Source organism: Cryptotermes secundus, unplaced genomic scaffold (genome assembly GCF_002891405.2).
Source record: "Cryptotermes secundus unplaced genomic scaffold, Csec_1.0 scaffold30, whole genome shotgun sequence".
NCBI lineage: Eukaryota > Metazoa > Arthropoda > Insecta > Blattodea > Kalotermitidae > Cryptotermes > Cryptotermes secundus.
This window is the reverse complement of record NW_019739593.1, coordinates 233,597-249,516: the sequence shown is the minus strand read 5'-3', so window position 1 is coordinate 249,516 and position 15,920 is coordinate 233,597. Positions and strand designations below refer to the sequence as shown.

Genomic DNA, 15,920 nt, shown 5'->3' with positions numbered 1-15,920 from the left:
ATTTCGCAGCCACCCTTTTCATTCCCAAATCTTCTGTCAAAATTCGCTGAACTGAGCTCCAAGTCACTCCCAGCAGCTCCACAGTTTCTTCAATGGTCCGTCGTTGATCTTTCTTGATGATTTCACGAATTTTTTCAACATTTTCATGTGTTCGGGCCGTGGAAGGACGACCAGAACGAGGTTTGTCATCAATTGACATTTCACCATTTTTGAAATGGGAAAACCACTCAGACACTTGAGTTTTCCCCATAGCATCGTCCTTGTACGCCGTTTTTAACATTTCAAAAGTTTCTATTCCACTTTTCCCGAGCAAAAAGCAGAATTTCACTGCCGCACGCTGTTCACGAAAATCAGCCATTGCAAAAACGACGATCACACAAAACAGTTGTCACTATAAACTCTGCCAAAACTAGTCCTTACCTTCTGAAGCAACGGTAGTTGGCTTATCGACTCAGGAATGTTAGCTCTATGCGCTCATAGGGGCAAAACGCGGTACTACAAAAGCTTTGCCCACAAAAAAATAATTCGGTTTCTTTTGGGGACCCCATCGTATATTGCATCAATTTGGTACCTATACACCATCAAAATGGACCACAGATTTGAGCCAAGTTTATTATTGGAGGTAATGGATCAGGATTTCGATCTGAACTACTTCAGCAGCAGTCTTGGCACTTCCTCAACATAGTATAGATTCTGCATGGAGATCAAGCTACTATATAAATATTCACATTTTTTTTTACAGATTTTGTTTCATTCATATACCTATAATGCAGAGAGTATTCAATATTTTTAACACAACCTAAATAGAAAAAAACTTTCAATTACAAATGAACAACACTGTCATTCATTATTTGTTGCAATTGATATAACCATACATACTTGTAAGACAGAGTACATAAAATTGCAGCTTCCTGGAAGTACCTCTTTAGGTATGTATGTAATAAGCAATAAAATTAACAACAAATATATATGACATATGACTTTTGTTAACTGTCTTTCACTACACTTCATTAATCTAGATTAAATGTCCAGGCAATATAAATACTGGCATATGAATATAAATTCTATAATCATACAAAAACATTTTGTTGATTTAAACATGATTTTACCTGGTACAGTATTTTTGTAACTACATGAATGTTTGTAGTGCATTATTTAATCACAAGCCAGTCACTGATTATCAGTACTCATCTTGCACATACACATTTTAGCCAATTTTACACAACTGTAAGTTACTGTAACATGTTTTCTAAAACCAACAGCATTTTCTCTTTCTGGTTCTATGTTAATGCCCTCAATCTTATGTATATTACTACAGTGTAGTATATTAAGACTTGCAGGGAGCTTGAATGCTGTGCAGATTTGTAATGGACAACAAACACACACAGTTGTTTGCTACAGCTGCTGGGGCCAGATTTTAAAGTGCACTGGACAGGACTCTACATGATTATGAAGATGCTGCTGAACTGCATCACAGGAAGTGATGTGATAATGAATCATACTGTGGTTTCTGGATTACTCCACTCATCTAGATGGTCCTTGCTGTCACTCTGGCTACCTGTTCCTGACTGGTCCAGAGCATCTTGTCTCAACAAATGACTTGTCGAAGGTGGCATCATTTTACTGCTGTTAAGTCTCAAGTCACTGTCACTTAGTTGTTCATGAGAACTAAACTGTGCACCAACTTCCACATTAGTATCTATACTACTTACACTATCACTCACTGCCACTAAGTGGTAGTAACTGCTTGTTGGTTCTAACACTTGACTTAAGGATACAGAAGAACCACAGGAAGAGGAGACATAGTTTTCAACCACTGCCATGTTATCATCTTCCACAGGACTGTCCATAATGGGATCAAGATTACCTTTATCAGCCTCAGCTGGGAGCTGATCCATAATATCTTGTTCCTGCTGTTGTTGTAGCATCACTTTGGGGGGAGATAAGGGTGTTGTTTTAACTGATGATGGTGAGTCTTCACTGCTGCCAGAATGACTACTGTATCCACCCACTATGACAAAACCACGATTCAGGAATTCAGATGCCAATGCATTCAATCCACTACTGGCAGCAGGAGTGGAAATCTCTGATACAAGAGGCGTACTTTCATCATCGCTATCTATGTCTACATGCCCTGCTGCACAAACTACTCCTCCTGAACTACTGGAAATGTTTCCAGCAGGAGCTGTGACTGTACGCATGATCCGATCCTTTAATCTATTCAATTTTTCCATGCTCGAAGTTGGAGTTATAGGGAAGGTTGGAGATACAGATGTGTTTCCTACAGCTCCTTCACTGAATGAACCATTGGATATTTTATTACGTAAAGAAGAGGTAAGATTTGCTATGACAGATGTGGATCCAGCAGGTGCAGGTTTGCTATTGTTACGTCCATCATCTGCAGATCGAGAACGAAATGCAACATGATGCTTTGGAGAGGCTGGGGGTGTTATATTTTCCATATTCAGGTCATCACCAAGCACCAATAAAGATGATGGTCTCTCATGCTGTCTAGGTTTGGGTACTGTACTGCTACAACCTATACTTTGACAGCTGGTGATGCTCCGTGTTGAGCCTGTGCGCTGAAGAAGACTATGCAAAGAACCTCTATTTGGACCTGAGGCTGATTCCAGTTTAGTTTGTGGTAAGGGAGGCTTTCCACTCATGCCCTGTTCTGTCATTCGCTGCTTACGTTGCTGGATGGGTGTTGCATTAGTAGAACTACCAGCACTTGGGCCAAAGTCCATATTAGAATCATTACTGCCATTGCCAATGCTAACAGTCACTGGTTGCCAGTATGGATGATGAAGAGGAGATGACTGGAGAACGACTACTTCTGTTTCACCCAATGTATCAACTACACTACTGCTCTGGCTGGTTGTTCGGACACGACTGCTTCTCAGGAGATCTGTATCCAACCACAAGAATCTGAATGTCAAACACTAGAAATATTGAAAAACTGAAGACATAATATTAGTGCCATTAAGCAACAAATTCATACTTAATTAGTGAATGGTTTTACAATATCTGTAATGTAATACATAGTAAAGTACAATGAAGATACACAATAACGAATTCTTACTTGAATTTCTTTATATAAACGAGGTTCTTAATTATTTCTCGAAATTAGCATCGAAAGAGAGAGGACTTGAGAGAAGAAAATGAAAGAAATATGAATGCATATTAGAGAGAGAAAGTTGAGGAAATATTAGATTATTAACACATGATTTGAAAATAAACAGAAACAGGAAGGGATATAAAAAGACATTATGCATATTCAGCGCATCTTTTCAGGACAATTTACGAAACAGTCTAAAAATATGATCACTGTGTGAACGTTCTTAAATGATTTGTTACCTTACAGTCTTCATCTTCTATTGATGTCAATCAAGAAAGAAGAGCTATATAGAGTAAGGGCTTATAGTAAGCAATGATCATATGCATGCAAACACTTCAAATGCTCTCAATCAGAACCTTCATCCTTCTCTTCTGAATATCAGTTTCATTTACATAAGAATGGAGAGCAAATTACACAGATATGTGCCTCCCTTTATTTTTGAACAGTATTGCATATTTCTCTCTCCATATCCACTTCCTACAGTTAGGGAATCATTCTCCTATTTGCATGTTGTTGTGAACTGATTATTGTATTAAAATATATCAAATGGTTTTTCTTACCAAGTTATCTGTAGAATCACATATTACTCTAATTCATAAATATGTTACAGAGTAAAATTACATATTATATTGTTATATGGCAACTGAAATCTTGAACAGTTTAACAAGAAGACCCAATCATTACTAGGCAAAGGTACAGTAAGTATGTTTCCACAGAAACGAATAAACACGCAGAAAAGTAATACTGTAGGGCTCATTTTTTATCCATCTGTATGATTATGCAGTAGTGACACTACTGCATTCATAATGGTTGGCTGAAATACTTGTAGCAGTAATTTTCAAGTGACAATAGTTCATGCCAGATCATTGTTCCACCTTTGAAGTGGGTTAACTGATCATTATTCCACTGCCAGAAACTGTTCCATCAATAGAAGTAACAAAGCAGAAATGATTAAGTAAATTACCAAAGTATAAAGAATCATGATCTTTAACACTCTGTGGACCGCGCACCCTTTAAAAAGTTTTTCGCTTTTAAACATGGCGGACCGTTCGCATATTAACAGGCTTTTAGAACATGATAAGTTGCAACACATTATACATCACTCTGGCACCACCTACATTGCACGCAACTGCCTGCAGATGCGTGATAAGACTCTGAAATGTTTAGTTAGCAGTCAGTAACTTGACCTCATTGTTTACTTAACCAACTATAAAGGAAAATGCTTTGCCTTCTTCAAGCTGTGTGTATCAGCCAGTAGCTAGTGGGGAGAATGGATCAAGGACAAATTCTCCTCCAATGACCTAGCTGACCTGCCTTGTGAGGCGCGTAGTAATGGATTGTCATTCAGACAGTGACAGTGACGGGGGACAACAAAGAATTGTGGCCACAGACAGTAAAAGTGACAGTAGCTCCGACGATAATGCGGGTAATAACATTGTGTGTAGTAACACAGCGGGGACAGCAAAAAATCTAAAAAAAAAAAATCTAAACCCTGATTCAAAATTGAAATACAAAGCATTTCTGACGAATGTGGCAAAGGCCTGGGCTACAGTCCAGATGGCGGCGGCAGAACCAGGGACACACAAAGATTTAGTTAGTTATTTAGAGAGGGTGGGTTTCCCCATGCACCGCGACCAGTTTGATCTATTGTGCTTCCCTCTACCAGTCTCTATACCCTACCGATAAATGGTGTGTACCATCAGTCCTGCCAAGCAAGCGAGTTCGGCCACTTGCTTAGCGGTATCTATAATGCTTCCCCCATCTATCAGAGGCCTTAGAGACTATTGTTGTGCGGGAAACGTCCTGGAATTTGGCTCAGTGATCCCCTTTGGGGATATGAAGTTCTTTTACGTGCCGTAAAGTTACGACAGGGGACACAGAGCTTAAAGTCCCTCCTGGAGGACTTGTTCCCTGAATTTTTCCGCCCTTAAAAATTCGACGACCTCTGCCGGGTATTTGAACCCGCGTACCACGAGTCATGAGGTGGGAACATTACCTCTAGACTACGGAGGCCGCTTTCACACAAAGACTTAGTATGACCGGGTTCATCAACTCCCACCCCACGAAGGCCTCATGTGGACCCCCCAGGGCGACTCTTGAGTGATATGTGGAAAAATAGCCTTGTGAAAATTGTGAAGAGTGAACATTCCAAGGGGAAGAATACACAAAAAAAGAGTATGTCTACATTTGCAAGTTCTGTGTAATGCCACTTCACAAAGGGGAAAGTTTCCAGAAATATCACACCCTCAAGCACTTCTAGGAGCATTGGTAAGTGTTCTCCAAAAATTTTAGTTCAAAAAATTAATTAGGAGATTTTATATTAATTTTTAAAGTGAACAGTGCACAAGTTAGGGTAGTATGTTTAAAAATGCCGGTCCCCAGGGTGATTTAAATATTTAAATCACCGGTCCACGAAGTATTAAGAGTACAGGACATACAGCCTGTTTCAGCCAGTTCTTTTTGTTTCATAATTTCACACAAATGTGTTAATTTAGTTATCAAGCTATTTCTACCATATGCTGTAAATGTTAGTACCACTTTTAAGTTAGCATACAGACACAAAATTTTATTGTTATTTATGAATGTTAATTTCAAATATCAACATTCTAACCGTTGAGTCTATATTTGCACAAGATAAAAAGGGATCCAAACAAGTTCTATATTTGGAACTAAGTAATACAATGCAAAGAAAACGTACCATACAATCCACCACAAATACTTATTTCCCTGCCGAACTTTCCAAGAATGAAGATTTTTACAATTGGTTTTGCAACATCATGAGAAGCACGTAAGAGTAATCTAAACACACCAACTTAAAACCAGAAGGAATTCTGTAATATATACAATACCTTTTCACATTTTAGTTCACATTCTTTGGGGTTTTATGATGAGGTGTAATTGTTGATGATTTAAATTCTATTTCATCTTCCTACAGCAAGAAAATGTACAACACTGAAATATCGTATTATAGAGAATTTGTAATATTGAAATCAATGTGGATATTATAGGCAATGGACTACAAAAATTTATAGTAAATTAGCACATTATTTCGTGATATATATGAACTACAAGTTACTAGATGTTCTCATTTTATTTCCTCAGCTTCACTACATTAAACAGCCAATTCAAGCACAAAGAAGTGAAGCTCATGTTAGTTTTAATGATTTACACAGAAAGAGTATAAAATTCCTGGCTTATGGTTATATGCATCCAATACAAATATAAATATAAATTTTAAAAATACAATGCGCTTTCCATATAAAAATAACCATTGTAGGAACCGCCACCAAAAGTAAAGAGGTTATAAAAGAGGGAAGTCCTGCATATATTTAACCCATTTTAAGCAATACATAATGTAGTCTGCCAATGCCTTTATTCCATTGATTTAGTAAAAAAGAAAAGCTTCAATGATAGGACAACACTTCATCTCTGAAGTACAAGTGGCTACACAGAAACTAAAGCTACACAATGGAATTTCAACTTCAATGAACTGACAAAACAGTGTATTTTCTACATTACTGTACAGTACTAAACAAATTCTCTGAGAAAGACCTCTTGGTATCTCTAAGTGCTGATGTAAAGATGTGAGTCTGGGTGCAACAGTGATCGTGCTCAATGCTCATATACAGCCAGTAGGCAATATTCATGTGTACCATCAAACTCGTCAAAAATAAAAATTTGCACATCTGCTAGTGCTGCAATATTTTAACTGCAAGGGAAAGTCATCAAATACGTTTTTAGAGAAGGGTGAAAGGGGGAAGAAAAAGGGAGTTAAAATGCTGATAAATAGCAGTGAGTTAATCATCATCAGTTTCACAATATAGATCTTAACAGTTCATTCTGACTCCATCCAATATTAGATCTGATTACTATTTCTTGGGCTTTCCAATATATGTCTCCTGCAGAATGATACTACCAGGTTTATTTTATCTTTGGTAGCCCTATATTCATTACAAATGTTTTATCTCATTTTCTGTTTCCTTTATTAATATATTCTACTCCAGTCATGCTTCCCCTTCTAAGGTGCACATAACCGTTCCATACACATAATAAAAACACATAATCTTCAGGTTAATTAGAAAAATATGAAGTAAAAATAAATTCTAACAAAAGAATTAAGTGAAAAGTACTGTGAATTCAAATATTAAAAGTAATACAAACTAAACATGCTTTTTCTTCATGTTTATACACCTAATTTCTAAGGAATTTATTAAACTTGATAGTTTGAAATCAACTGTGTACCATTTACAAACTGCAGGAATTGTTAGAAATTTGGTTACAGGGCCTTTATAACTGAGAACAAAACAATGACCACATACTGTGGCTTCTCATGTAATATAAGTTATGTCTTCATATTCTGGACTGAAAATACATTGCAAAACCTTGAAATAGTGAAATTCTGAGAACCTACATTTCTTTTACATTAATAGGTACGGTATATAGCCACTGAGCTACATTTATTTTATCTGCTAAGAACCACAGGGTTTTGTTATGTGGAAGTCTTTGCTATGAAATGTTCCTATGACAGGAAGTTTTACTGTACCTAATTGAAGAGATTAAATTTTGTACAGAGGACAGAATTATCAGTTACAAAAACAGTAAATTTCACATTAACGGAAATTCCTAGCACAGAAGCAAGTTTAAAGTTTGTTTTCAGATTTTTACTTCATCTGATGAGCATTATGATTAAATCACATGGTATATCATTTCTTAACTCATTAACACTAATTAGTGAAATAAAGATGAAAATCAGCCTTAGGAGCTGTGGCTCATGATTCAAGTATTTTCATTTCATTTCATTTAGTGGAAGAGCTGATATCATTCCAGAACATATAAGGACCTTAAAATGACAGGTAACTTATAAGTTGAGGGTCAATGCTATATGCCAACTGGGATCAAAAGATGTCACTTTTCTTGCCTACGAGGAACATAGTAAGGCAACAAAACTAATTACATCCATATCCTGATTTATTTGTAATTTTACACAGACTTATAGCACCTTGTTACCTTCATATGAACTTGTTTTCCTCTCCATTATTGACAAACTACTCTATAATTTGATATTATATAATATGAGTTGAGCAGGTTGGGACTGTTCTAGATTTTTGGATGATGATTGGTTTGAATCTTCACCAGGACACTGCTATCCTTACTGAGGTTTTTGAGGTTTCTTTCAATCCTTCCAGGAAAACGCCAGGACAGTACAACAATCAGGACAAGGCTGCTTCCTTCCACATCTTTTCCAATTCATTATTCACCAATAATTCTACAATATGATGCTATATACTCAGTGTTACAAAATAAACCACAAAAGAATCTGAGGAATTGTAAGTATCATTATATAAACATGGACAGAAAGAATGCCTATGAAAAACACAGAATAAGTCTTGTGTCTTATCAAAATGGCAGATTTTTAAGTTTCTAAAAATTATGAGGATATGAACATTTGAAACCGGAGAAGATGTACTGGTTATGATCATCTACTAATCCCTGTGCTACATATTAATAAATATAATGAAGACAAACTAGGTGCAAAAAATTGAAAACCACATTACAAAATAACTATTAAACAAATTTGTGAAATGGTGGAAATTCATTCTCAACACTCCAACTTCATAATAACTTTGAAAGGTGTTGCTAAACTGACAACTTGAAACTCAGTAACATTCAGCTGTGACTCTGTCATGTCATACTTGTATTTTTAATATGTTTGAATTGTTACTGACTTCATTTTTAATTTAATGTACATATTGTCTTAATTTGCGTTAATTTAGGAGACGTGTGATACTGGTTTCAATAAGAATAACCAAGCAGGTCAATACTGACATAATTTGGAAACAGTTCATGTTGTATACTGTGACTTAAAAGCCCTATAAAGATGATAATTATGGATAGAAATGATCATGTTGGCAATTAATATGTTGTTTTCGCTTATGTCTGAAAAGTGGAAATAGATAACAAAATATATGATCATTATGTAACTTAAAACAGCCTGATGAATTTAACTGCCACCTCTTCACTGACATACTCCACTTCCGGAGATAATAACATTTCCAGCTGTACCTTGAGTAACTGTATGAATCTCATTACAAAATGGGATTTTCAAATAGAACATGTCACAGAAAACCCTCAACAAATCACAAATAATTTTCAAGTTTAAGTTACATGTAATATAATTACATACATTTGATCATGTGAATTCTAGATTGTCTGACTTAATTATCAAAATAACAGTATTACACATTCACTGTGAAAGAAATATAAAACACTGTGTCAACAAACTTCACAGTTATGGGATACTAGGCATTCTTCATCAATACTGATTTTATGCAGAATGTGGCTGATGATGTGGCCTTTTTTAGATACTGTTAATTCTAATGCTGTAATGATGACAGAGAACTAGTATTTATGGAAATTTTAAAATACTGTAAGATTATAAAATTTCAGTGGAATTGAATCCTTACTGAATCTGGAAATCATATATTAGAACTGAACTAGAAACATGACACAAAAAGACACACATATATGAATGAATAGAGGTATCAGTCAAGAGGTAAGCTTACTGTAAATACTATTTTTCTGTAACACATGCTCAGATATTCCAGAGTACAACATAATTATGTGTGTTTAGAAAACAATTCATAGTGACACAATTACTGCTTACATGATTTGTTATTTTTTATTGAGAAGCACACAGCCTTGAATAATTAAACATTCAGTTCAGCAGTGAATGGATTATAATTTTTTTCTGAATACTTTCCAATTACACAGTAGACATATTTATGTTAGTTAAAACATATCATGAAGATTACAGTCTTCTAGGACGTGTCACAGTGTAGTTGTATTTTGGTACCTATCTACCAAACTACATGATGTCACATTTTAGGAGACTGCAATCGGATCTCACAGAGTAATTAGCATTTGTATGAACAAAAATGTAGCCTATAGAGCCTTTCAAACTCTATGATCTTTTACTATTCCTCTGAAATCTTTAGCATAAGTCATGTCACTGCAATTTGTAGATACTGCTGCATTACTTGTTAATAAGCATAGACATGAATGCTGGGACCTTGAGTAAACTGCCTTCACACTTTCCAATTTCTTATGAAAAATATTTTAATTGCTGAAATTATTCAGAGACGATCCAATTTGAGACAATTATGAACAACGATCAAGAGGAAGGAGGAGGAAGTAGTTGTCATGTTATTGCATAGCTGGACTAAGGAAAACGATAATAAACCGAGAAAAAGGTCCAGATTGGGATTTAGTTGTGCACATCCCAACATCAAATAAGCAGAAAGAATATGTTTCTATTGTGAAAAATTAAGATCAGAATTTCGTGAAGCAAAACTGGGACTAAGTTCCTATGAAGAAATTATAAAATTGTTACAGAAAGAAATAAGTGAGAATGTACTTCCTACACAGCATACCTCAAGTATACATAAACTATATCGTAATGGTGAGCAGACTCAAGTTTTAACATCAAAAGGAACCTTATACAGCTGTTCCCACCAACTGTAAACAGGTATGAACTACCAGCTAACCTCAATGAAGAAAGCGAATCTCCAAGGACCTTAACATCAAAAGATATAGCTCAAAGTTCAAGAGGCTTTAGGATGACAAATCAAAAGATGATACAAAGTGTGAATAACAGAACATGGAAAAAGCATAAAATAATAATGATAATTGGAGATATTCGTGTAAAAAACTGTGCTACTGAACTAGAGCATAACTTAGGTGTACATTTTAAAGTCTCAAGTTTTGTAAAATCAGGTGCAGAAAGTTAGCACTTACATTCATAACAGTGTAAATTTTAAAAATACTGATTTAGTTAAACATTGTGAAGACCAAGATATTGAAATAAGTGCTTTAAAATTAGAATTTAATTTAGTAAATTTATGTGTATTAACAATTTACAGAGCCCCTACTGGAAAGTTTAATAACTTTTTACATAGATTAGACACCATTCTTCAGATTTTATATATTCCTATTCTACACATTATTATATGTGGGGACATAAATATCAACTATTTTATTGAAAGCGAAATGAAAAAGCGACTAGATACCTTGCTATTTTCTTACAACTTGCCAGGCATTATCATTTTCCCAACTAGAGTTCAAAAACATTTCTATTACTGCATCATAAAATATTTTTATTGATATATTTCCATTTGAGAACTATACTATAGCCCCTATTGTAAATGGATTGTCTGACCATGATGCTCAATTATTAACAATCAGCACTTATTTCTCTCAGAAGCCAGTGACTAACCGCCTGAGCTATGGCATGGCCTTATATTCCATTAACTTTTATAGGCAATAAGTCCATTTCGTCAAGAATTTTTCCAGATCATTTAAAATTATCTACTATAAAACTTTTATACTAGAGAGGAGATAAAATGAATAGAGCAAATTACAGACCTATATCACTTTTAACTTTGTTTTCTAAGGTTTCTTCAAAAGGCCATGTACATCAGATTAATTGAATATCTTAATATTAATAAGATATTGGTTAAACAAAAATTTGGACTTGGGAAGAATTTAGCAAAAGAAGACGCTATTTATAGGTTAAGAAATACAATTTTAAATGCTTTAAATAACAGAACTGTTAATCATGAAATATTGATAAAGTCATCATATTATGCAGTAATTAGTAAGACCAAGTCATTATTTGGATCATATCTTAAGAATAGATACCAAAGAATTCAAATTACTAACCATCATCTCAATTCTAACACAGTTTCTAAATGGTCCAAAATAAAACAAGGTGTCCCACAGTGGTCAATTTTGGGCACTCGTTCGTAACAAGAGTGTTTTCTAAGGTGAGGAGATTTTAGCCCCACGGCCAACCCCCAAGCTGGAATACCACCCCGTCAACTGTTGACGACTGCTTATTCCATATATTCGCAACTGTCTAGAAAATGTGGGATCCTCGATGTCTCACAACCCTATTGGTTTCCAGGGTCTGTTACAGGGATAGATTTATCTTTTTTCCACCTTTTAACACTGCTATCAACTTCATATAAAATTTTATCCAATATCCTTCTCTCAAAGATAAGTCCATATATAATTGAAATTATTGGGGATCATCAGTGTGGATTTTACACATAGAAATCCACACTGATGATCCACACAGATCAACTAATGGGATACTGGAGAAAAAATGGGATTACAATAAGACAGTACATCAGCTATTCACAGACCTCAAGAAAGCCTATAATTCAGTAAAAGTAAAGCTATCCCTGTACCAGGCCGTGAAGGCCCACAGGGTTGTGAGACGTTGAGGGTCCCACACTATCCAGACAATTGGCTCAAAGATGGTGGTAAGGTTGTCAGCCTTAGGTGCCGGCAGCGCTTTACTCCCCAGAAAAATTATTTTGTTAATTTCTGGTACTCATTTCTGTTAGAGGCTGAGTAAACCCCAGTGCCTATTGTGGCTGGAAGGATTAGTTAGGAGGGAAATATTGTACAATATTCTCATAGAGTTCAGGGTACCCAAGAAACTAGATAGGCTGATTAATATGTGTTTAAATAAAACATATAGTAATGTCCATATAGGTAAAAATTTTTCTGATAATTTTCCTACCTAGAATGGTCTAAAATAAGGTGATGCTTTACTGCCACTGCTTTTCAACTTTGCTTTAGAATATGCCATTAAAAAGGTGCAGGAAAACCAGGTGGGACTGAAATTAAATGGGACACATCAGCTGTTTGTCTATGCTGATGATGTGAAGCTACTATGTGATAATATAGATACCACAAAGAAAAACACACAAACTTTAATTGATTCTACTAAGGAGGCTGGTCTAGAAGTAAACATGGAAAAAACTGAGTATATATTGCTGTCTCATCACCAGAATGCAGGGCAAAATCATGCCATAAAGATAGCTAGCAGATGTTTTGAAAATGTGGTACAGTTTAGGTATTTTGGAATGGCTGTAACAAATCAAAACCTAATTAAGCAGGTAATTAAGAGGAGACTGAATTTTGATAATGCTTGCTACCAGTCCAAAACCTTCTGTCTTCTCGACTGCTATACAAAAACATAAAAATCAGAATATACAAAACTATAATTTTGCCTGTGGTTCTGTATGGGTGTGAAACTTGGTCTCTGACATTAAGGGAGGAACATAGACTGAGGGTGTTTCAGAACAGGATGCTGAAGAGAATATTTGGACTGAAGAGAGATGAAGTGCCAGGAGATCTCAAAAAAGTGTACACTGAGTAGCTTCAATGATGTGTACTCTTTGCAAAGTATAGTTTTAAAATCAAGTCAAGGAGGATTATATGGGAATGGAATGTACCATGAATAGGGGGATAAAAGACTGCATATAGAATGTAGGAGGGAAAGCCAGAAGGAAAGAGACCACTAGAAAGACCAAGATGAAGGTGGGTGGATTATAGTGAAATGGATTTTAGATAGGATGAGGTGGCATGGACTGGATCAATCTGGTACAGGATAGAGACCAGTGAAGGACTCTTGTGAACATGATAATGAACCTTTGGGTTCCACAAAATGCTGAAAAGTTCTTGAAGAGCTGCACAACTGGCGGCTTCTCAAGTAGGCTAGCACCATGAAGTTATTTATTTCTCGTTTATGTTAATGACTTACCGAAGGATATTGACCATAAGCTATATCTGTCCTGTGTGCTGATGACATCAACATTTTAATTATGAGTCCAATTGCTACTCAGTTACAGAATGATCTTAATATTACTTTTGAACAATTAAATAAGTGGTCTGAAGCTAATCTACTCTCCATTAATTCTGATAACGATTATTTTATTCAATTTATGAATAAAAGTACTACACATGCATCAGACATTTCTATAAAATATGGTGATATACACATTTCTAATACTTTCAATACAAAATTCCTTGGATTGTTTATTGATGAAACTTTGTCTTGGAAAACACATATTGAGTATATTATGTCTAAATTAAGTTCAGCTTGGTATGCCATGAGGTCAGTTATATCATATGTGTCACTGAATATTTTATAAAAATGATTTACTTGTATTATTCCTATTTTCACTCTGATATTACTATTTTTCTGGGGCATTCTCAAGACAGTGTAAAAATCTTCAGATGGCAGAAGAAAATAATTAGAATCATGCTTGGTTGCAGAACCAGAGAGTCATACAAGAAATTGTTCATGAAATTCTTTCTCTTCTTTTCATGACCAAAATCAAGAAAGAACACATGGCAAATTCTGAGGTATACCATATTAACATGAGACTACATTTAAACTTCCCAATTTAACTACCTAAATATCAGAAAGGAGTTTACACTATAAAGGCTTTCAATGTGCTTCCTACTTATATTAAGCAAGAGTTCAACAGTTCTCATCATCATCAGTAATCTGTCAGATGACAGGTCCACAGTCTCTTCCAAAACAATTCCTCCACTTAATGCGATCTAGAGCTTTCTCCTTCAAATGACAGTATCCTCTTCTGTCCCCAAGGTCATCCATCATCTTCTTACGTCTTCTTCCTTGTCTTCTTGTCACTTCTATCTGCCCCTCTATCTTTCCTTCAATAACTTCTTTTAGAAGGCAGTTTCTGCGTAAAACATGACCAATCCAATTAGCCTTCCGTTTTCTTATTTCATGTAGGATATTCCTCTGCTCACTGACTCTAATTAACACTTCTTCATTTCTCACATAATCGGTCCAACTGATCTTCTCCATCCTTCTCCAACACCACATTTCGAAACTTTCCAGATGTTTCTGATCTACTGCCCTAAGTGTCCATGTTTCAGCCCCATACAGAGCTATGCTCCAAATGTAGCATTTCACTAGTATCTTCCTCAAATTTAAGTCCAATTTACTGGTAAAAAGATCCTTCTTCTTGCATAATGCAGCTTTTGCCATGGCAATCCTGGATTTAATTTCACTAGTACACCTTCCATCATCTGTTAACAAGCTACCCAAATATTTAAAACATTTCACATTCTCCAGTTGTTTTTGGTCTATCTTTATTGTGACTGGGGTTGGTTGTCTCGAAATTTTCATTACTTTTGTTTTCTCCACATTCATTTCCATGCCATAGCACCTTCCAATTTCAATTAGTCTATCAATCATGCCCTGTAGCACAGTTTCTTCCTTAGCCATTAACACAAGGTCATCTGCATATTTCACAGTTTGAATAATTTGCCCTCCTACTTTGAAGTCACCGAGCCCATCCAGAGCTTCCTTGGTAAGGCATTCGCTGTACAAGTTGAACAGAATTGGTGATAAACAGCATCCTTGTCGAACTCCTCTTCCAATCTGCACACTTCTTGTCTCCCCCCTGCCCAGTCGTACTATAACTTTCTGATCCATGTAAAATTTACTAATCAATCTTCTTTCACGCCCATCGATACCTGTTTCCTTTAGGATCTGCATTAATTTGGTCCAGTTTACACGGTCAAATGCCTTCTGCCAGTCTATGAAGCAAACACACAGTTCTTCATCTATCTCCAAAGTTCGTTCTGCTATAATTCTCATCATCCCAATTGCATCCCTGGTTCCTTTTCCTCTTCTAAATCCAAACTGATCTTCTCCAAGTATATCCTCTATTTTCCTTTCAATTCTTCTTTTAAGTATCTTTGCTATTATCTTTGCTGTATGTGCAATAAGGCTTATTGTGCGATGGTCGCTGAATTTTGTAGCTCTTGTCTTTTTCTTTATGCCAATCATCGTAATTTCTGTAAAGTCCTTGGGCCACTCTCCACTTTCATATATGGTGTTCATTAGTTTTGTCAGTGTTTTCAAACCACCTTGTCCCAGTAACTTGAGCACATCTCCAGGTACATCATCATC

The 15,920-nt window shown here is 35.7% G+C and overlaps 1 protein-coding gene and 1 long non-coding RNA gene across 11 annotated transcripts in view; one reads left to right on the top strand and one right to left on the bottom strand.

The window, feature by feature from the left end:
* Nucleotides 1-466: 466 nt before the first annotated feature.
* LOC111871956 (kinase D-interacting substrate of 220 kDa B) overlaps nt 467-15,920 on the bottom strand; it is a 194,108-nt gene continuing 178,654 nt past the window's right edge. For all 10 annotated transcript variants that reach the window (XM_023865387.2, XM_023865389.2, XM_023865392.2 and 7 more), the window contains one exon: nt 467-2,908. In XM_023865387.2, coding sequence (XP_023721155.1) covers nt 1,497-2,908 — 1,412 coding nt within the window. In that variant the 3' untranslated portion in view covers nt 467-1,496. The remainder of the gene's footprint in view (nt 2,909-15,920) is intronic.
* Nucleotides 5,348-10,517, top strand: LOC117282916. The gene is made up of 2 exons (XR_004513841.1): nt 5,348-5,386; nt 8,305-10,517. It is a non-coding gene; the product is annotated as an uncharacterized LOC117282916 (long non-coding RNA).